The following is a 23,889-nucleotide window of genomic DNA, read 5'->3' on the forward strand; positions in this document are numbered from 1 at the left end:
TGTGCAGCGAAGGCTTGCATGTCCTGTCCCGAAAATTGGGGCCCGTTATCAGATATCAAAGTCTCTGGAATTCCATGCCGAGCGAACATCGATTTGAAGTGAACTATGACATCTGATGATCTTGTTGGGCCTAGTTTGGCTATCTCCACGTACCTGGAGTAGTAGTCAACCACGAGCAGATAGTTGCTACCGTTCAGGGAGAACAGGTCTGCCCCCAGCTTCTGCCAGGGCCTGTTGGGGAGTGTAGTTGGCATGAGTGGCTCACGCGTGTTCACCCGCTCTTCGAGGCACGCTCTACAGTTTAGAACTAGCTCCTCTATCTGACCGCTCAACCCTGGCCACCACACAGCCTGCCTTGCCCGGTCTCCGCACTTGACCACCCCCTGGTGGCCCTCGTGTATCCTTTCCAAAACACTGTTCCTCATTGTGGAGGGGATCACCAACCTTGTGCCTCTCAGCAGCAGTCCGTCATGCACACTCAGGGCGGCGCGCTCCGCCCAGTAGAGCCTCACCGGCCCTTCCAGTCTGCTGCGGTCTGGCCACCCCTGCACGCAGTATTGCATGACCTGTGTGCACACACTGTCGTTGCCCAGCTGTTCCCTGAGATCGTGTAAGTAGCTGCTACTTGCTGGTAGGTTATCCATGATGGAGTCGACATAGATATTGGTGTCCTCCATCAGCTCTTTGTCCCGTCCGGTGCCGCCATCCCCCAGAGGCGCACGCGACAGGGTGTCGGCTGTAGTCAGACTCTTCCCCGCAACGTGAGTGACGAAGTAGGAGTATCTCATGAGACGCATACGGAACCGCTGTATCCGTGGTGGGAGAGCGTCGAGCGCCTGTCCCCCTAGCAGGCTCACCAGTGGCTTATGGTCTGTTTCCAACTCGAAATGCAGACCCAGAATAAAGTCATTGAACCTCTCACACGCCCAGGTCAGGGCCAGAGCCTCCTTTTCTACCTGGGCGTACCGCTGCTCTGTGGGTGTGAGAGACCTGGAGGCATACGCTACAGGTGCCCAGACGTCATTGTTTCTCTGTAGCATGACCGCTCCCAATCCGTATGACGAGGCATCTGCCGAAATCTTCAGGTCACGATTGGGATCATACAGCTGGAGAACAGGTGTAGATGAGAGCTCTTGTTTGAGGTTGTCGAATGCCTTTTGCTGTTCGTGTCCCCAGACCCACAGGTTCTTCTTAGACAGCAAGTCTCTCAGCGGCTTGTCCTTCTCCGCCAGATTAGGAATGAACTTCCCGAGCTGGTTGACCATGCCCAGGAAGCTCCTGAGCTTAGTCATGTCAGTTGGCTGGTCCATGTGTTGAACCGCTCTTGTTTTGTCCGGGTCTGACCTCACCCCCTCCGCGGAGACAACGTGTCCAAGGAACTTCACCTCTCGCACGCCAAACTCACATTTGTCCATGTTGAGAGTGATTCCAGCCTTTTGCGCCCCCTCTCCAGGACAACATGCACCCTTGCATCGTGCTCCACTTGAGATGAGCCCCATATGAGGACGTCTTCCATATGGCAGGCGACCCCTTCGAGACCCTCTGTGACCTCTGTCACCATCCGATTCTGGAAATGTTCTGGGGCAGAAGAAATTCCAAATGGTAGTCGATTGAAGTAGTAACGGCCGAATGGGGTGATAAATGTAGTGTAGAGTGCAGACTCCTTCGCCAGAGGAATCTGCCAGAACCCCATATTAGCATCCAGTTTAGTGAAGAGTTGTGCTCCTGCTAGCATGCCGAGGGTTTGGTCAACTGAGGGGAGAATAAACTTCTCTCTGCACACGGCCTCATTCAGAGGGGTTAAGTCCACACAGATGCGGACCTCGTCCTTCGCCTTCTTCGGGGCTACGACCATGCCACAGCACCAGTCTGTAGGTTCCTCGATCCTGGTGATGACCCCCAGCTGCTCCATCCGTTTAAGCTCCGTCCTGACCTTTCCCATCAATGGGAGCGCCACTCGTCGTGGAACACTGAGTGCGAACGGTTTGGCATCAGGCTTGAGCTTGATTGTGTATTCCTTTTGCAACAGACCCAACCCCTCCCAGAGCTTTGGGTAGCTCTCCTTCACTGTGTCTAAGCTTATGCTATCTACTCTAGCTACTAGATTAAGCTTGACAGAGGCTGGTCTACTCAGCAGGGATGTATGGAGGTTTTTGACTATGTAAACATCCTCAGTTACAGTCCTGTCTCCATAGCACAACACTTCCCTCACAGCTCCCTTCACCTCTAGTGGCACCCGTCCGGGCCCAAACAGTGGCTTACATGGACTGATCAGCTTGTGCTCTGAGCCTGACTGAACTAGCTTTTCATACACCTGCTCTGGCATGACTGTAACATCTGCCCCTGTGTCGATCTTAAATCTGACCTTGGAGTCTCTGATGCCGATGTCTACAGTCCATGGGTCATCTCCTGCCTCCACACTACCTAAAAATATGCTACTACTGTCCTCTGTGACAGCGTTCACACCACTGGCTGATTTGCATACTTTAGCATAATGGCCCAGTTTACCACAGTTGTGACAGACTACATTTTTAGCAGCACACTGTGATATTGGATGAGAAGGTTTACCACATCTGAAACAAGATTTATAATCCTCTCCTTTAGGAGGCCATTGCCTTGGTTTAGCCTGGGCATGAGGCTGTCCTTTGTTTACAGCCCAGGGTTTCCCCTTGCTAGCATGCACTGCATCCACCTCAATCTTGCTACTACTAGTCATCTCACTCCTTAGGTCAGTCTGTTGTCTCTTAATCTCCTCAGACTGCCTCGCCATGTTAATAGCTTTTGTCAGGGTTAAATCTTTGTCTAACTGCATCCTCTCTGATAGCCCTGTGTCTCTGAGACCAACTACCAATCTGTCCCGTAACAGTTCATTGTGCAGCCCCCCGTACTCACAGTTTTCACCTAAAGCATACAGTGCCGTAATGAATGAGTCCACAGTTTCTGATGCTTGCTGCATCCTCTTGTTGAACCTGGCCCTCTCATAGATAACGTTCTTTTTGGGAATAAAGAAGCCATCGAATCCTTCCCTCACTGCGCTGTATTCTTCCCGCTGTTGGGCGGTCAAGCTGAGACCGCGTAGCACGTCATCTGCCTCATCCCCCATGCAGTAAACCAGCGTGTTTACCTGGTTAGCTTCGGGTGAGTTGTTCAGGTTGCTTGCTAGTCTGAAGCGTTCAAACCTCCTGCTCCATTTTTCCCACTCTTGTGGTTTAGAAAAGTCAAAAGGTTCTGGAGGGTTTATAGTGAAAGTTGCGGACGGAAGAACTACCGCATTTTGCGCAGGTAATGGAGCTCCCGCTGCTCCTGCTTGTGCTTCCCCGTCCATTATTCTCCTCCGGCGCCGTCTCCTCCTGGCATTAGCTGGTTAGCTTCCCGTTAGCCTCGAACAAACACTATGAAATCCCCCGTCGAACTCGGCTCAAAGTAGGTCCACTTCAGACACCATGTCGTGTAATGTGTTCCTATATACCTCAATGAGCCAGTCAGACAGTAGGTACCGTAGTTATAGCTTTTAATGTAGCCCGGTGTATATCCATACAACAAGTCGTGAGCATACACAATTGCACTCTGAACTCTAGTCAAGTCCCGCCCACTCCTCTAGGCTATTGGCTTACACCACAACACCTTGCCCCAGTTAGGACAGCCAAAACCCGTCCAATCTTTCGCCGTCGACTAAAGACGCACTTCTTCAACCATTATCTGAAATAAAACATTTCAATAAAATAAAAATCTAACCCTAACTAACCTTACTGTCATGCACTTGTCCTAATAAACTAACCTACACTGTAGCACTCAACACTGATGAACATTGTTACTCAGCTGATAGAGTTGTGCCCTTCCTGATGACTTGTCATACAGAACTTGTAAGTTGCTTTGGATAAAAGCGTCAGCTAAATGACTAAATGTAAATGTAAATGTAAATATTTTGCTACTTGTAGTTTACTTGAGTATTTTTATTTTCGGGAACTTCAGGAATCATTCCACTACATTTCAAATGAAATATTCTACTTTTTTACTTTACATTTATCTGAACTAGTTTTGAAGAAAGATATTTAGCGTATTTTGTATTTATTTTTTAATACAAAACATGGCATGAATTGATTTCAAATTTTAAGCCAGACAACTTCAAGAGGGAGTAATCAGAGCCAGCATAACTGGACCGTATTACACTTTAAGAGGGTTAACATAGCCTATAGGTCAGGGGTGGCCAACCAGTCAGAGACTAAGAGCCACAAAAATTACTGTGGTACCACAAAGAGCCACACCATATACCAGCGTTTCTCAACCTTTTTTTTCAGTCACGGCACCCTTCATGTGTTTATAGGTCTCACCCTCTGGCCTCTGAAGTTGCTAATGTCTTTTTTATTTGGGCCTCACGGGGTTAAACGTACCCTGTGAGACCCACGGTTGCAAAATTACAAAATCACTTTTAGCCATTTAAAAAAAGAATGTTTATTTAAAAAATGTTAAAGGGGAACTATTTGACTATTTCTTTCACTATTTGGGCACTTTTACACAATTCCTGTGAGTCTATGGAACACCTAGGTTTTTTTCAAATGGTGAGGTAAGTACCACGTCCTTCCTTCCTCTAGATTTAACGTACGGTTTGTATTTCTAATCAAGTACTCAAAAACCGCATTTTTCTATCTCAAGATCTTAAGCCGTTTTGAGGCTGGGCTCCAACCACTGTGTGGCCTGGTGCCAACTGCCACATCAACTGCCACATTATTATGCAGCTGAGAAATCTCTGACATCACAGATATGCAAATTTTCAGATGACTCAGTTCAGTGAGGGTGAATATTGTGAGAGGAGAATTGGAAGAATGCGCCAATATGAGAATTAGAGACATAGATCCTATTAATATAAGTCCACATAGCTAAGAAACAATGGTAAACACTGAAAAAGGCCATTTATAAGATAGTTCCCATTTAAGCACATGTATAGTCAATTGGTCCTGTTGTTCAGCCTCACAATGCTATTTGATAGTAAATGTGTTTATATGTCCCACCCTCTGGCCTCTGAAGTTGCTAATGTCTTTTTAATTTGGGCCTCACAGGGTTAACCTCTTAAGCCCGAGATATACAGTAAAAGTGTATATTTTCAGCATTACGTTTGTTTACCAATTATTTTAACTGTTATTAGTGAAATATAAGATTATAGAAATCTCAGGGCATTGAGTCGGAAACCGGCGCATATTGACAGGAGGAAGTGGCACATCCAAAAGTGAGTGTAGTCTTTTGAAGGAAGAGACTCAGGGCTTTCAAATTTTGAAAAACGACCCTACCCAGCTCACACCAGCCCCTGTCAATCATCTGACTTCTGGATTAACTTTTTTTATTTCTCTTATTTTTTGGGATTATCTCCCACAAACCTGAACGTTATTGCCATAAAACAGAACGCAGTTAGTTTCTCTACCTTTCTGTGAATGTCTTGCAAAAAACGGTGTTGCAATATGATGAAAAATGGTGGAGAAATTCCCTAGATTCAGATACAAAGAACATGCAAATGGACAATTTAAAAAAGAAATTAAATGTTTATTCTACGTCCTTGTGGAATGAGTGACATAAAAAAAAGAGAAAAAAAGTAAAAAAAAAAATTATAATATATATATATATATATATATATATATATATATATATTTTTTATGGATGGAAGAGCCGCACATTGACGGGCAAAGAGCCGCATGCGGCTCGCGAGCCGCGGGTTGGCCACCCCTGCTATAGGTCAATAGATCAAGGATCGAATGCTCCCATGTTATGAAATACCAGAACATCATAATATTATGTCTTTCTACTTTTGATACTTAAGTACATTCAATATAGATAACTTTTCTACTTAAGTAAAAGTTTGACTTACCTGAGTACTATTTTCTCTGGGTATTTCTATTGGAACCCATGCCCTCATGTCCTTGACTAATTTGTGTTGTTTCTCACAGGAATTCTCACAGGAACTCCCACGGGAACTCCCACAGGAACTGTCCCAGGAACTTCCATAGGAGCTGTCACAGGAACCATCACAGGATCTTTCTTAGGAACTCTCATAGGAACTCTCACAGGAACTCTTGCAGGAACTCTTGCAGGAACTCTCACAGGAATTCCCACAGGAACTGTCACAGGAACTCTCACAGGAACTTTCACAGGAACTCTCACAGGAACTCTCACAGGCACTCTCACAGGAACTCTCACAGGATTCTTCACAGGAAATAAACTCACCGGGGAAGTAGTTCACAAAGCAGGACCAGCAAAGGAATAGCCAGATAACTTTAAAGATTGAACTACATTTTGATGTTTTGTGTTACGATTCAAGGTAGGAGTTTGAGTTCCAATAGTAGAAGGTAATAAGGAGACAGAGATGTGGATGGTCTTCTCACAAATGCGTGTTCTTTTTATTATCAGAATCACTAGAGCAAGATAAAGTTACAAACAAAATAGACGCCAGGCGGCAACTGAGGGTACTTAAGAAAGATAATTAAATAATATCAACAGCGACAAGAGGGTCCATTACTTGTCCTGTGGCCGACTGCTGTTCTGTTTGAAGATCCGACAAAAGATAGAGAACATGAGATTACTATATGGCCAAATTCCCAGCAACCCACATGCAGCAATTAGTGACAGCAAACCACAGGTGATAGTCAATCAGTGCTAATTACAGAGAACAGGGGGACGTACCTCAGAATGGCGGTAGGGTTTCCAGTCCTGGGAGAGGACAGAAACCCAGAACGTTACAGTTTTGGATATTAATCTGTAAAACTGAACCTGAATATTAGGCTCAGGAATGTGATTCATAAGCATCGTGGCGCGGCGGCACTCCGGTGCTGCCGCAGCAGACTATTCATACGGTGTCTCAGACATACTGTAGTCGACATGTGTCAACAAATGTACATGCCTGTTTGAATTTATGTTGTGCCGTTGTTACTGTAAAAATGTAATGATTGTGAAATGATGATTGTTTAATGAGACAATGAGCTGTATGTGTATGTCACTGGAATTTCCCCATGAGGGATTAATAAAAGATATCCGTATCCTTATATTATTGCTTGTTATTCATGTGCATTATTCCAAAATACACAAAATATCAGAGGTTATTCAATGACTTGTGTCTGTGCGTGCGTGTGTGTGTGTGTGGGGGGGGGGGGGGGGGGTAACTGCATAATCCTGGCTCATGAAATACTGCCCCCCCCCCCTGGACAGAACCAACAAACAGTATATTAACGTGGAGTCATCCCACTGTAATGCTGTAATACAGTGTGAGCTAACGCCCTCAGGTTGGTCCCATGTTGTTATGAAACACTGTGCAGCTCACACACACACATTTGAATACTTTATTTGGTTCCACAAATTATATTACATAAACAGGGAATCAAATATATCGGGGCCAAACAGTACTGAACACAAGGGTACACATAGCACCTCCTTCTCCACACGGCTAAGCTGCCGATAATAAGGTGTATTTGGGATGTTAGCAAAGACATCATTGGTAAAACCAAACCATTCTGGTAGCACTCTAGTATGCTTGTACATTGCTGCACTAGATGGTAAGATGTTTTGTACCGCATCAAACACAATGGGTCTCATTCCCAAATATTTTCCAAAGAGTTCTCTTGGAAGACTTATCTTGGAACCGACTGAGACAGAATCTATGACAAGTTCACTCTGAGTCCCCAACACGTGGGGAAGATGTCTTAAGTGGCTCAAACTATCACAGCTGAGACACCCGCGATGAGGAATGTCACCGCTCTGAAACATGAATGCGCGTTCCTGTCTAGGTAATTTGCATACAAAACAACGCCTCCAGAGCTCCTTATAAGGCAGGCTCTGTGCCGTGTGCAAATGAAATCAAGAAAGGTCGAGGGTTTAGACACACCTGTCCAGCTCATTAAATGCAACTAATGATGCAGCCGTGTGAAAATGGTTGCGGAAGCGCTTTGCGACCGATCAAAATGAGATTAGATGAATGTATTGTCAGAATACAGGCTACTACTCGTGACCCCCTGCCGCAGCGCGCACCCCCCCACACACACACGCTCGCAGTACTGTATAGTCTACGTGCGTAATGAATGAACGCAGTAGGCTTATATTATTCGAATTACTTGTTTTATTAGGAGATCGCAGATACAGTCCACCAGTCTGCTGCCCGACTCTGGCGGCCTTAATATGTGTACTGTACTTACTGTATAGGGCAGATCATATACTGTATATAGTATCTACTAAATCCTAATGAAACAAGTAATTAGAATAATATAAGCCTACTGTTCATTCATTAGACACGTAGGCTATACTGGTGCACACAAGACTTATGGAATATTAATGCAGTCTATTTCCACGCGATTAGCTTTAGTTCTTATTTATTTATTTATCCACCGTCATTTGCAGTGTTGGTGTAGTAGGCTACATAGTGTATTTCAATATCTGTTTGATTGATTAATGATATATTTGAAGGAATGCAAGTTATAGCTATATCAAACAAATGTCTGTCCCATTAATCATGGGATATATTGCATGTTGGCTCTAACCTGCATTCTTTCAAATGTATAATTAATCAATAAAACAGATATGTAACAAATAAGAAATACAAATTCCACAGAAGGCATTAAATAATTATTATTTTCAATAATTTCACAATAATTGCATAATTGTGTTTGAATATCTGAGTAATTAAAGTAATTATACATTTGTCCAAAATAGCTGGTTCAGATATGGTTAATCCAGCTGCCCTGTGATCAGATGAATCCATATTATTTATTTTTCTGATATCCGCGTAATTTCTTATCGTACAAATATTGTAATTTTTATTTTAATTATGAATAAGTAATTAATTCCAAGGAGGCCTGTAGGGTTGACATGAAGGAATCACTATGATTCCTCCCAAATAAAGCCACAGAACACAGTCTGTCAAGTTAATAACATTTTCAATCAGTCAATCAATCATAAGTGTGCTCCTCAGCACTCTTAAATTCTGCTCTCAGCCACGGGCAAATCCGATCTCAGGGAAATTTGGGGAATCTCGCTACCAGCCCTAATATGTCTTAAATCGGCAGAAATGTGCCTGAGAGCAAATTTCTTGTCGTAAATCCGTTCGGGATGGGTCTCATTCCCGAAAATTTTTCAAAGAGTTATTCTGGAAGACTTATCTTGGAACCACTGAGACAGAATCAATGACAAGTTCACTCTGAGTCCCCAACGTGCTGGTAATATGTCTTAAGTGGCTGAAACGGTCGCACAAATGATATGATGTGATATCTGCTTGGAGAATGGCATTCTGTCTTAAACTCGAAACGCGCGTTCCCGTTCAGGTCATTTGCATACAAAACAATGCCTCCAGAGCTCCTTATAAGGCAACTAGTGACGCAGCTGTGTGAAAATGGAATGTCGGAAGTGCTTTGCGAGTTTTGCGAGCCATCAAAACTAGATTAGATTAATGTATTGGCATCATATACAGCTCGTGGTACACGTGCCGTTGGCTGTGATCAAAGAACAGAGTGCCGGTTTCGCCCCCCCCCCCCCCCCCCCCTTTCGTGCATGCATGATGAAACATGATTTCAGGATGATTCAATAATCAGGCGAGAAATGGCAATGTGTTTTGTGAATTTCAGTAAAGGGCTGTTTGACGCAGTTCCCTGGGATTACACAGGATTTACATACTCATATTCACCATGGTTTAAAACGGAAATGTATGGACGAAAGAATAATCTGTTTTTTGCATGTTGACCGGAAGAAACTCACTGACAATCGACGGTGTTATTAGATCCATAGCTATAATATAAAATATACGTTTAGCTCTACAAACAAGGTGAGCGATTACATGGGGTAAATGGGTGGCATGGCATGCACTTCCCGGAAGAGGCGTGGCACTCAATGTGTTAACTGCTATCTGTTGTTGTTGTCATTTATTTTTGTCTTTGTTTTTATATACTAGCCATAGTGTAAAGCACCCTGTGCATCCGTGCTGTGAAGGGTGCCATATAAATAAAAGTCATTCATTCAAAGCTAATTAGTAGCCTACCTTCATATAGTACCAATAGCCTATAGGCCTACATTGCATCATCACAATATAATAATCACAACAATACATGATCACAAAACCCATTATTTAGATAAGTCATGACCTCATTCATACCAATAATACAAATTTATAATTCATAATAGTTACTTTCAAAATCATACATTTGGCTCTAACAGCCATGAATGTGCACAGATAATTTGATGGCAACATTACTTTTCAAGATATTTTGTTCACAAACAGACAGATGTGGGTGAAAACACAACTTTCTCGGAGGATGTAATAAAAATCATCTGGATGTGTCAAACGTGATAATGTACTTATATTAAGCAGCACCAAATAACACAACAGAGAAAGATGTATCAGTACTTGAAATGGAAAGAATTGCTCAGATTTGATCAGAAGCCAAGAATGGTTAAAAGATTTTTAATGGTTAAAAATCCCCTTTATTTTGTATTTGATAAAGAATCTGCAAATATATGATATACATGTACATAGCCCAGATGGAAGACTGGGCCAACCATACATAATAAAAAGAAGTGACACACATGTCCTAATAGAGCTTTTCAAATGTATAAAAGGATGTTCATTAAATTATCTGTAATGTACATATTACATTTAGCAGGACACTGGACAAATGCAAATGTAAACAAAAATAATAGTACTGTTCCATGTTCCTCGTCACACTGTGAACAACAGATGGCCACTGAAGGTACTGTGGTGATTATGACTGTCATGGATCCACATATTTGCCCTGAGCCGCACATACACCACATCCCCTGCCTCTAGTAGAAGTGAGGCTCCATTCGAAGAGTTAACAACACCGGTAGGTTGGGTTGCATATGCACTGAATACATTATCACCATTTTTAACCAGGACAGCCCCTGTTTCATGTTGTGATCCCGCACCAAGGATGAAGAAATTGAAATGGTAGACACCCTTCACTGGCGCCGTGAAGATGCCTGTTAGAGAAAGAGAAGATTGTCATAGTCCGCTCCTCTAATCCAACTAACAGAAACATATAAATTGTTATTTATGATAGCCCTTAACATTACCGGACCCATACTTACATTATTAGGGTGCATATAAACTAAAAGTAATTTATAGTAAATTAAAGGAGCAATAGGTGCCTGTTGATCTTTTAATAATATAATATATAATATAAATATTATATATTTTCAAATCCTTAAACTGAATTCGACAACGCCCTTCCCGATCAGAACGCATCAGGATTCCTCCAAAGCCACACCCCGCTAGGTAGCTAGCAGGCAGCTATGTGTTAGCAGCAGGCCTTTGTGTTACACGCGCAACTGTTATACGCACAACAAGCACGCATGTCACTCAAGGTTTTGATAGACAGCTCGCTCATTCCAATCGTTTGACTTGGTCGTTCATTTGATTGGGTGTTGTTGTTTTAGCTCATGCCCCTTGCCAGAACGACAGATTTTTCAAATGTTGGTGTCAAACGTCTTATTCTTTTAGTAGTATCGATTACTGTCGAGATAAAATAAGAAATCTAACATGTTGCCAAAAATCAGCAGCTGCCTATTGATCATTTGAGTTGTCATGTTAATCAGAAACAATAAGCAATGTGTAGAAAGAAACAGATTTGATACTGTTTCATCTTTATCAGGAGGAATGGTTTATTTTTCTTAGTGAGTATCCCATAATCTCCCCAACAGAATTGCTGTAAGGGTCAATGATAGTCCTCTTGGTAAAACAGTCTAACATTTAGCTAAAACACACAACACAAATGACAGTTGCTTGCATGCCTTTGTGGTTGTATCTTACACATACTATTACAAAGTAATAACTGGCAACATTACAGTATAAACACATTCTGTCACCTGTGTCATCTAGTATTGACCATACCTGTGTTTTGATTATAAGCGTTGCCAACATTCGTGATGACGTGTCTGTAGACCAGGGCAGTCTCAGTATTATAAGGCCCTGTGTTTCCACTTCCTGAAGCCAAGATGGAGGCTGAGAAAGACACCTGTTTGGCTGTGAGACAAAGATAGCATCACTATCACTTGCATTTCATGGGTTATAAGATTGCATGTGCATTCATACGCATGCATCACACACACACACACACACACACACACACACACACACACACACACACACACACACACACACACACACACACACACACACACACACACACACACACACACACACACACACACACACTCACACACACACACACACACACAGACAGACAGACAGACAGACAGACAGACAGACAGACAGACAGACAGACAGACAGACAGACAGACAGACAGACAGACAGACAGACAGACAGACAGACAGACAGACAGACAGACAGACAGACAGACAGACAGACAGACAGACAGACAGACAGACACACTATTGAAATAACATCACTCTGTAGCAGATTGTGAAGTTACAAATTAACACATTTTACATTAAAATCCCTTACCTTCATTCTGTCTCTGCAGCGTTTCAAGAGCAGCTGAGAAAGAAAATAACACTTTTTTTCTTTTTCTTTACAGCTATAATGGATTATACACAACATACATAACAGTGTATTAACCATGAGAAGGTCTCTTTATAACACATTAATGTGTCTTCATGCAATAAACTGGAGCTGCCCCACCGTGGCTGTGATTTATTCTGGTTATTGATATAAGACACTATGAGTTATCATGCATGTTAATAATGCATTATGAGCAATTATGAATATTCGTATAACACTGTATCCATATCCTGAAGCCAAGAGGGAGGCTGAGAAATAACCGTGTTTGCCACACACACACACACACACACACACACACACGCACACGCACACGCACACGCACGCGCACACGCACACGCACACACACGCACACACACACACAAATTAACACATATTTACATTAAAATCCCTTACCTTCATTCTGTCTCTGCAGCGCCCGCACCTCACTCTCAGTGGTTTCAAGAGCAGCTGAGAACGAAAATAACACTTTTATTTTTCTTGACAGCTATAAGGGATTATAACCTGTTATACACAACATACATAACAGTGTATTAACCATGAGAAGGTCTCTTATAACACATTAATGTGTCTTCATGCAATAAACTGGAGCTGCCCCACCGTGGCTGTGATTTATTCTGGTTATTGATATAAGACACTATGAGTTACTTACCATGCATGTTAATAATGCATTATGAGCAATTATGAATATCCGTGTAACACTGTATCAGTAAAGCATTACCAAAGATCTTTCTTCATTTTTATATATACAGTATATATATTTATTTATATTATCTTTTTCTATTATATTTCTATTTATTTATTTGTTTGTTCTAACGGTTCTAAAGCTCTACCTTAAAATGTGTCAGTGAAAGTCATTAGTTTTACACACAATAAAACTCAATAATACCTTTAAACTGATTTTCACTGTCCCTCAGCCTGTCTGTCACCGCCTGCAGCTCCAACTGTGTGTGTCTCAGCGTGACCCTCTGCTCCGTCATCAGAGCCGTCATGTCTCTCAGTGTGCTGTGGATGTCAGGCAGGCAGGCTTGTTGGGAGAGTCCAGTTCCCTCTTGGTCAATCTGCACTGTCCCTCCATCAGGAACAACATCCCTGTCTACAGTGTCTCCCAGAAACTTAGCGCCGGACAGACTGCACAATAAGAGCAACCGCAGGAATAGAGTCGAAGTCATTCTGAACCTGGATGGAATTTCCTCTTTCTGTCAGTGTCTATGAGCTATAGCTTCTGTCCACTTGTTTAAATAACCCTGCAGATAATAATGATCTAAACTTACTAATCTTGATCGTACTCAATGTACCTGATGTGCTAACCAGGGATGGAGAGGACAAAGTGCAACCTTCAGAGCTTCAACAGACAAACAACTCAATGTAGGCCAAGCTAAGCAACAACTCCAGAAAAGGTAATATTCAAATCCTTGTGTTTTGGGGATCAATACCACTTTTCATCTTTGTGTTTGGATCAATACCACTTTTCATCTTTTGGCGCTTTTCCACTGCATAGTACCTACTCGACTCTACTCTACTCTACTCTACTCGCTTTAGGTACCTGGTACCATGTTGCTTTTCCACTGCAGGTACTAAAATAAAGTACTCAGTTTGTCTCCGTGTGGGGAGGCGGGGCTGCTGGTGATCAGCATGAGAGCTCACCGAGTGAATCCACAGTCACTTGATCCTCAATAGGAAACCAACCTAGATTTACCCTGAAGGACTGGTTCTGGCCGAACTGTTCGTTATACAAGTATCACAGAGACATTTCAAATGTACTCACAGTTGCACGAGGGTTTCGGACAGAGATACGGGATGGTTTGAAAGCTCGGCGTTGCTAATAAACATTTTAAATATTTTTTATAAACTGCTCAAAACGGCATTATTTCGGGCGTTGGGTGCATGATGCGCATGCGCTGTGATCACACCAGGCAGCCAACGCCGGAAATAATGCTGTGTTGAGCAGTTTATAAAAAATATTTAAAATGTTTATTAGCAACGCCGAGCTTTCAAACCATCCCGTATCTCTGTCCGAAACCCTCGTGCAACTGTGAGTACCTTTGAAATGTATCTGTGATACTTGTATAACGAACGGTTCGGCCAGAACCAGTCCTTCATGGTAAATCTAGGTTGGTTTCCTATTAAGGAGCAAGTGACTGTGGATTCACTCGGTGCATCACAGTCACGAAAGGGGCTATGAGCTTGGCAAGCCAGAGTAAAACACAGTTTTCAATCAATCAATAACAACATTAACGAGACTCTCGTTGTGTCTATTCTGCTAACGCTAACGTTACCCCTCATTGTGTCTATTCTACAAGCGTTAACGTCAGCTAGGCTGTCTATATATGCTAACGTTAACGTTAGCATTAGGCTAACAACAACGCTGTAACGTTACCAGTCGCGTCTATTTGCTAACGTTAGCATTAGGTAATAACCGGTTTAAAATGGATGGTGATTACCTCACGTTGTGTCTATTCTACTAGCATTAACGTTACTCATACAAACAATCAATAGCGAGTTATATTGATCCCGCTATGTACGATAGTGCTAAAACGCTAGCACAACATTAGCACATTAGAACATTCCTTCCACCGTTGTGGAGCTTAAGCCTTAACAAGTCAGCGATCTTTTTGCGAGACTAAACTCTCCGCTCGGTGGCAAATTGTGTTGATGTCGGTTTTGTTTAATCAATAAATGAGGCAGAATACACAGTGACTGTATCGTTTGTTTATTGAACTTGTGCCTGCTGCAACCATAATGAAATCCTATGCGAGACATTAAAGATGGCGGCTTTCTGTTTTCGTTCAGACCAGTTCAGACTCTCCAACTAGTGACGCGTCTCTCTTCTGACCAATCAGTGGTCTGCAGTGTTTCACGTGACTTTTATAGAACCAGTTCTACCCGCTTGGCTCGCGCTTGGAACCAGACTCGAGCAGGGACTAAAAAAGTACCAAAAAAGTACCTGGTACCAGCCTGGTACCAGGTACTTTGGTAATGGAAAACCGAAAATACCGAGTAGAGTAGAGTAGAGTAGAGTAGGTACCATGCAGTGGAAAAGCGCCATTTGTGTTTGGATCAATACCACTTTTCATCTTTGTGTTATGGATCAATAGAGTCCTAAACAAGGGGACATATTTTGTACATGTTCAAAGAGGTTTGAAAAGAAAATAGTCTAAATCAAATTGTAATAAATTATTTCGACCATGCGTTTCTTGTTGTGAACACACTGTTCTCTGTGGCTGTAGCAATACACCACATCTTTCACTTTTACAAACTGAGCAGCACATTAGTTACAGTGTTCCTGGCTCCAAAAAGCACAGATTAATCAAAGCTAATTCATTGTCTGTGTCTCTCTTCATTCAGAACAGCTTGTTTATATATATTAGATTTAGCCCCCAGCCAAACAGCAAGGATCATAATATGTCATAACATTTCAGAATGCAAAATCCAGACAAAGACTAAGCAAACCCCATTTTCCATAATACTGTAATACAGAGTACTGGTTACTTTTACTTAACAGTATAGACTTAGACTGTGTGTGTTTGTGTGTGTGTGTGTGTGTGTGTGTGCGTGCGTGTGTATGTGTGTGTGTGTGTGTGTGTGTGTGTGTGTGTGTGTGTATGTGTGTGTGTGTGTGTGTCGGTGTGGGTGTGTATTGGTGTGTGTGTCGGTGTGTGTGTGTGTGTGTGTGCGTGTGTATTGGTGTGTGTCGGTGTGGGTGTGTGGGTGTGTGTGTGTGGGTGTCGGTGTGGGTGTGTCAGCGTGTGTGTGTGTGTGTGTGTGTCTGTGTGTGTGTGTGTGTGTGTGTGTGTGTGTGTGTGTGTGTGTGTGTGTGTGTGTGTGTGTGAGATTGATGATACATGATTCCCTTTTCTCCATTAGAAAAGTCGAACATGCTTCTATGTAATAAAAATGCAGAAAATCCCATGGCTCTGTGTAGAATATGTTTGTCTTCAAGTTTGTCGTGACTGGATTCGGCACGTTTGGTTCAGGATCCGTTCGGAGGAGAAGAAAAGGCTGGAAACAAGTGGTTGGGGATCAACGGTCCAAAAGTGATAGTTCGTTTTATTGGCAAACAGCAGCAAGGCAGTTTCCACAGCAGTACACGACAAGATATCAGAATCTCCCTGACACACAGCTCTCTCCCTATCCAGGATCGACTGGTCCAAATAGCATAATCACAATACATTCCTTTGATAACAAAGGAGGACTTTCGTCCCAGAGATTAACATGGTAATTCACTCAGTCAGGCTCCGTGTAGAGCAGGGGTGCCCAACCTTTTTTGAACCAAGATCTACTTTTTAATTTGCCATCTAGCCGAGAGCTACCAGCCCAAATTTGTCCTACTCTCGGCTAAGATAAGATAAGATATTCCTTTATTGATCCCCTTGGGGAAATTCAGGCATAATAGCAGCATGGGGGACGGGGGGGGGGGGGGGGGGGGGGGTACAGGTAGTAAAAACAACACAAATGTCAATATAATTTACTATCTAACTAACTGAAAAATATATTCACAGTGTCATAAGGTGCATAAGGCTAGTATTAGTAGTAATAGTATTACCCATTCAATATGCACATGACAGAAAATATTATATGCCATATAATATTTTCTGTCATGTGCATATTGAATGGGTAATACTATTACTACTAATACTAGCCTTATGCACATTATGACACTGTGAATACTGTGAATATATTTTTCAGTTAGTTAGATTCTAACTAACTGAAAAATATATTCACAGTATTCAGTGTGATAAGGTGCATAAGGCTAGTATTAGTAGTAATAGTATTACCCATTCAATATGCACACAACAGAAAATATTATATGGCATATAATATTTTCTGTCATGTGCATATTGAATGGGTATATAATATAATATGCTATTTTATATATCATTGTAACAGTGTAGTGTAGGACTTACAAGAATGACAAGACTGTAACTGTAACTTCTCAAGTTTATTTCACACTCTGCATACACACTGACAACACACACACTCAGTTCAATGGGCATGAGAACATGTGTTTACATTGCCAAAGCAAAAGTGGAACAATACAATAAAAATATATGTACAATAAAAAAAGGAATAGGAATGATGTGTAAACAGAGCTGTCACATTGCAAAATGGAATACAATCAAAAAACAATTCCACAAAAAGGTCTGTCAACAGTCACTGATAGTTCTCCTTTATCTGTTTTTTTTTAAATTAAATGTCTCTACCTTAGTGAGAACGCTGGCACTGGGAAGAGGTAGCTAGTTTTTCAATGTCTGGGTTGTAGGAGCTCGTTGCAAGCCTCAGGCAGTCCACAAGATGGTCATCTGTTAATGTGGTTCTGTACTTGGACTTGATGATCTTCATGTGAGAGAAAGCAGACTCACACAGGTAGGTTGATCCAAAACATGCTGTTAAGTTCATGGCACATCTTCTGAGGTTGGGGTACTTCTAGGGATGGGAATTGATAGGATTTTATCGATACGATTCCATTATCGATTCTGCTTATCGATTCGATTCTTTATCGATTCTCTTATCGATACCTGATCAATTTATAATTTAAATAAATAAATTGGAAATGCAACAGAACTAAGCTGGTTAGAATAACAACATGCAACTTGACATTTCTGATTGTCATTTATTGTTGAGCCCCCATGTCAGGGGCGACAGTGGCTCGGGAGGTAGAGCAGTCGTCTGGCAATCCGGAGGTTCCCGGTTCGATTCCCGCTCCTCCCGGGCAGCGTGTCGATGTGTCCTTGAGCAAGACACTTAACCCCTAACTGCTCCCGATGAGCAGGTTGGCACCTTGCATGGTTGCCTGCGCCGTCGTTGTGTGAATGTGTGAGTGATTGGGTAAAATGTAAGGAACAAATTGTAAAGCGCTTTGGATAAAAGCGCTATATAAAAAAGCAGCCATTTACCATGTCAGAAAAATACAAAAACTGTAAAAAATAAAACATTAACTATAGCCTACACTTAAATAAAATAATGTATTTGAGATTCTCTTAAAATTTATTTATTTTTTTATTCTTAAACTAATTTAATCTATTGAATAACAGTCGTTATTCCTCTGACTTCTGTCTCTCACACACACACACACACACACACACACAGAGCTCCCTCCCCGGGCCCCTGTCCTGTAGGTATTGGCTTGTGTTGCTACACGGACACATTTGTATGTTGCACCATGGTACTTCCTGTCTGACGGACTCAGAGTAGAGACTTAGTAAATAAACAATCCGGCTCTTATTATATGTGAACTAAAGAGTACAATGTTTACACAACAGTCCCCACCCGCTGTTTTATTGTATTTGTACCTGTACTATCCGCTGTCAGCTGTTTATCTCTCTTTGTGAGCTTGATTAAATAGCGTTAGCTCACGTTAGCTAGCGATAGCTCCGCGGCTAATTTGAGCTCACCCTAAACTAAATCAATGACTGTTCTAAAGCATTCAAGTAGTTTTCACTGCACATAGAAGTAGCCAAACAGCGGGAGCATTTCGGGAGCATATGACCAAAAGCCAGGCAATTTCGAGCCCTTAAGGAATCAAATAGAGTCTGCCATGGCTACATGCTAACGCGCGCAACTGTAGGAAAAACCTGGCAGCGTTAAGGGAATCGAAAGTCACAGGAGCCACACGGTTCCAGCCATCGGCCAATTAGGAACCGGTTCCCAACGGGAACCGGTTTTCGATTCCCATCCCTAGGTACTTCTCAGGCAGCAGTAGCTCCCAGAACTCTGCCTTCATCCCTTGTGTTGCCCTGGCTTTAATCTCAATGTCAGTTTGAAGTGTGAGGATCTCGTTCTCCACAGCATGGCTGTCCAGATTAAACAGTGTGGCCACTTTGGATGTGATGTCATCCACATCTACAGTTCCAAATGGAAAACACATGTAGCTTGCAACAGGTTCAAGTATTGAAAAGTCTGTGAAGCGCTTATCAAACTCTGACAAGATGCTTTGAACTTGCTCCTCATAATGTGTGCAATCAAACTGTGCTGTGTCCTCACCCTGACGTTGAAGTTCTGCTTGCATGTGAGGAAAGTCGCGTAGGTCACTGCGTTGCAGCCTTCTCGCCCACATGGTGAGCTTGCCTTTAAAAGCATTCACTGAGCTGATCATGTTTATTACACATTTATCCTTTCCCTGCAGCTCTAAATTCAGGTTATTCAGCATGCCAGTGACATCGGTTATGAATGCCAAATTCAAAAGCCAGTTGTTGTCCTCTAGATGTGTATATTCAGCATGTTTAGCAAGCTTGAGAAACTCTTTAATTTCAGGCAGCAACTCGCTGAATCTCTCCAGAAATGTACCTCTGCTCAGCCACCTTACATCTGTGTGCAGCAGCAGGTCTGTGTGCTCCGCCCCCGTCTCCTCCATATGTGCACGAAATAGCAGGCATTAAAGCGTTCCGTCTTGGGACGGATATCCGTCCATTTGATTTGGAGATTCCGTCATTTGATTTGGAGTCGTGACGGATTTTAACCTGAGCCAATCAGAGGCGTCAAATATCCTTTTTTCCCCTACCGCGGCCGCACCAAACAGTCATTTGCGAGCAATCGGCAAATTCTCAGGCAAATGCAACCAACCAGAAGGCGAGATTGTTCTGAGTTTACAGCCCTTTCACCCGCCTCCGCTGTGCTCAGCACCAATGGGAAGCGCCCATTTTGAGACTCTCTAGCGTCTAGCTCTACTCGCGAGTAAACTTGACTCATCAACACCATGCGGCAACTTTTTACGAGACCGTAAGTTCATTTGACTTATTCTAGTCTAAAGAAACATATATATTACTATTGCTATTGATAAATCTAGGTAACGTGAATGCCACAAAACGAATGCCTTTTGTTAATCAGAACGTTATTTACGCGACAAGCAGTGTGTTGTTGTCGTTGTTGTTGTTGTTGGTGGTGTTTCGTGTGTGTGCTTGCGCCGCTCGCTTTCTGATAAATGTATGAATGTTGATAAATCTAGATAACGTTAATGCCACAAAACGAATGACTTTGTTAATCAGAACGTTATTTGCGGTATCAATTGTTTTTAAGCTCAATAAACGTCTTTCTCCCATTTGTCCGGGAGATCTCTGGGTAACAGTACTGTATATTTGCATATCATATATGTCACAAATGTAACATTACTATATACCTGTATGTCATGTATGTCACTATGAATTGAAAACGGGGGACCCTGATGTAAACAAGACGAACGTCTTTCTCTGGTCTGCATCCCCTTAACAATTGTGTGTATTGAGCTGTACTGTATTGTACCCATTCTGCAATCTGTTAAATATTGATTGATTGTTATTAACAGATTGCAGAATGGGTACAGTACAGCTCAATACACACAATTGTTAAGGGGATGCAGACCAGAGAAAGACTTTCGTCTTGTTTACATCAGGGTCCCCCATTTTCAGTTCATCATAACATATATGACACACATGACATACAGATAGACAATACTGCTACATCTATACATTTATGACATACCAGATTTACAAATACAGTAGCCTATTGTTTGTTTGTGATACAAAAATAGTCTAAAAAGAGTATATACATTTGACGAAGAAACTGTACATTGGAGGTGGTTGGGTGGGATGGGGGGGGGGTTGTAACTATACATTGGATTATCGACAAAACCTTACTTGGTCCCAAGAAGAGGGTCTCGTGTATTAAATAAAGTTTTCATTCATTCATTCACTCTGGATCTTGTAAATCCAGTAGCAATACACACAATTGTTAAGGGGATGTAGACCAGAGAAAGGCGTTTGTCTTGTTTACATCATCAGGGTCCCCCATTTTCAATTCATAGTGACGTTTATGACATACACATTTACATTTACATTTACATTTAGTCATTTAGCTGACGCTTTTATCCAAAGCGACTTACAAGTTCTGTGCGACAAGACAGCAAGAAGGGTATAACTCTATCAGCTGAGTAACAATGTTCATCAAAGTGTTGCGTGTTACAGTGTAGGTTAGTTTATTAGGACAAGTGCATGACATTAAGGTTAGTCGGGGTTAGATTTTTTTTTTTTTTTTTTTTATCATTTCAGATAATGGTTGAAGAAGTGAGTCTTTAGTCGACGGCGAAAGATTGGACGGGATTCGGCTGTCCTAACTGGGATGGGTAGTTCATTCCACCATTGTGGGGCAAGGACTGAGAATAGGCGGCTTCTCTTTGATGACCCTCCGGGAGCTTGGATAGGAGTAGATCTGAGGCGGCCAGAAGACGCAGAGCGTAGGGGTCTTGAGGGTGTGTAGTTAGAGACCATTGACCGGAGGTAGGCGGGAGCGGTTCCCTTTGCCGCACGGTATGCTAGGTCGAGGGCCTTGAAGCGGATACGTGCAGCAATGGGGAGCCAGTGCAGGTCCCTAAGAAGTGGGGTGACATGGGCTGACTTCGGTAGGTTTGAGATCAGGCGGGCCGCTGCATTTTGAATGAGTTGAAGAGGCTTGGTGGCAGTGGCCGGGAGGCCAGCTAGCAGTGCGTTGCAGTAGTCGAGGCGGGAGATGACTGTTGATTGGACGAGGAGTTGGGTGGCTTCTTTTGTCAGGAAGGGGCGTATCCTTCTGACGTTGCTCAGGAGGAATCTGCAGGTTCTGGTTGTCGCTGCGATGTGAGCAGAGAAGTTCAACTGGTCGTCGAGGACAACACCAAGGTTCTTGGCGGTCGGCGACGCGGTCACAGCTGCATTCTCGACTGTGATGGAGAGGTCGGTCAGGGGGGAGGATTTGGCCGGCAGGTGGAGCAATTCTGTTTTGCTTAGGTTCAGTTTGAGGTGGTTGGTCGTCATCCAGGCGGAGATGTCGGACAGACAGGCCGAGATCCGCTCAGAGACGTGGATATCTGAGGGAGGGAAGGAGAGGAAGAGTTGAGTATCATCGGCATAACAATGATATGAGAAGCCATGAGATGTGATAATGTTACCCAGTGATTTAGTGTAGAGGGAGAAGAGAAGGGGTCCTAGGACCGAGCCCTGGGGGACACCCGTCCGGAGGGGGCGGGTGGCCGACAGAGTCCCTCTCCATGACACTTGGTAGGAGCGGTCATTGAGGTATGATGTCAGCCATGTCAGCGCAGATCCAGCCACTCCCATTCCTGCGAGGGCCGCGAGGAGGATCTGATGGTTGACTGTGTCGAAGGCTGCAGATAGATCTAGGAGAATCAGGACAGAGGAGAGGCCTTTCGCTTTTGCTAAGTGAAGTGCCTCTGTGACCGCAATGAGGGCCGTTTCTGTGGAGTGGCCAGTCCGGAAGCCAGACTGATTGGGGTCTAGGAGGTCATTCTGTAAGAGATAAGCAGTAAGTTGGTTGGATACAGCACGTTCAAGTGTTTTAGAAAGGAAGGAGAGAAGAGAGACAGGGCGATAGTTGGCTATGACGGTGGGGTTCAGGGTTGGTTTTTTTATGAGGGGCGTGACTCTGGCTTGTTTTAGGGAGGTGGGGACCACCCCCGAGTTGAGTGAGGAGTTGATGGTTGCAGTTAGGAATGGGAGGATGTCCGGTGCTATGGTCTGGAGGAGTGGGGAGGGTAGCTGGTCCAGCTGGCATGTAGTCGGACGGTTCGACGTTACCAGTGTCAGGGTCTCGGCTTCTGTAATGGGAGAGAAAGATGACAGAGTGAAGGATGAGGTTCTCGATTCAGCGTTTGGAATGGGTGGGGGTTGGGAGAAGGAGCTGCGGATGTTCTCCACTTTTTCCTCAAAGAAGATCGCAAAGTCTTCGGCAGAAAAAGATGAGGGAGGAGGAGGTGGGGGGGAGTGAGGAGGGAGGACATGGTAGCATGCAGTTTGCGAAGATTCTTGGCAGAGGCCTCGATCCTATGGTGAAAGAAAGAAGCTTTGGCATTAGTAATGGTTTTGGAGAATGTTAACAAGAGGTTGTGATATGTGTCGATGTCAGCAGTGAGGCGTGACTTTCTATACTTCCTCTCAGCCGCTCTCAGGACCTGTCTTTGTTCTCTCACTGCATCCGTCAGCCATGGACTGGGTGGGGAACGGCGGGCAGGTTTCTCAACGAGGGGACAGAGCTTGTCGAAGGAGGTTGCAAGGGCTGAGAGGAGGGTGGAGGTTGCCATCTCTGTGGGGAGAGCAGAGAAGGTGTCACTCAAAGGTAGAGCGGATATTATGTCAGAGGAGAGGGTGGAGGGGGATAGGGAGGGCAGGTTGCGTCTGAGTGAGACGGTTTGAGTTGGGGTGAAGACTTTTCGGTTAAGCATGAGAGTTAGTGAGAAGGATATGAAGGAATGGTCAGATACATGTAGGGGAGTTACCGTGGTGTTAATGATGCTGGAGTTACGGGAAAATATGAGATCCAAGGAGTTGCCTGCTTTGTGGGTGGGAGGCATGGCAGTGGGAGTCAGGTCAAATTGTTGTAGGAGGGAGACCACTGGGACCGACTGAGATGAGTCAGGCAGGTT

The 23,889-nt window shown here is 43.3% G+C and overlaps 1 protein-coding gene across 1 annotated transcript in view; it reads right to left on the reverse strand.

Annotated features, from left to right (window-relative positions):
- LOC311226401 (uncharacterized protein) overlaps window positions 1-13,672 on the reverse strand; it is a gene marked incomplete at its 5' end in the record, with an annotated part of 864,333 nt that extends 850,661 nt beyond the window's left edge. Inside the window, one exon of the mRNA XM_084311830.1 lies at window positions 13,390-13,672. Coding sequence (XP_084167956.1) covers window positions 13,390-13,672 — 283 coding nt within the window. The remainder of the gene's footprint in view (window positions 1-13,389) is intronic.
- Window positions 13,673-23,889: the final 10,217 nt, after the last annotated feature.

This window comes from Notolepis coatsorum (genome assembly GCF_963971535.1).
Source record: "Notolepis coatsorum genome assembly, chromosome: 4".
Taxonomy (NCBI): domain Eukaryota; kingdom Metazoa; phylum Chordata; class Actinopteri; order Aulopiformes; family Paralepididae; genus Notolepis; species Notolepis coatsorum.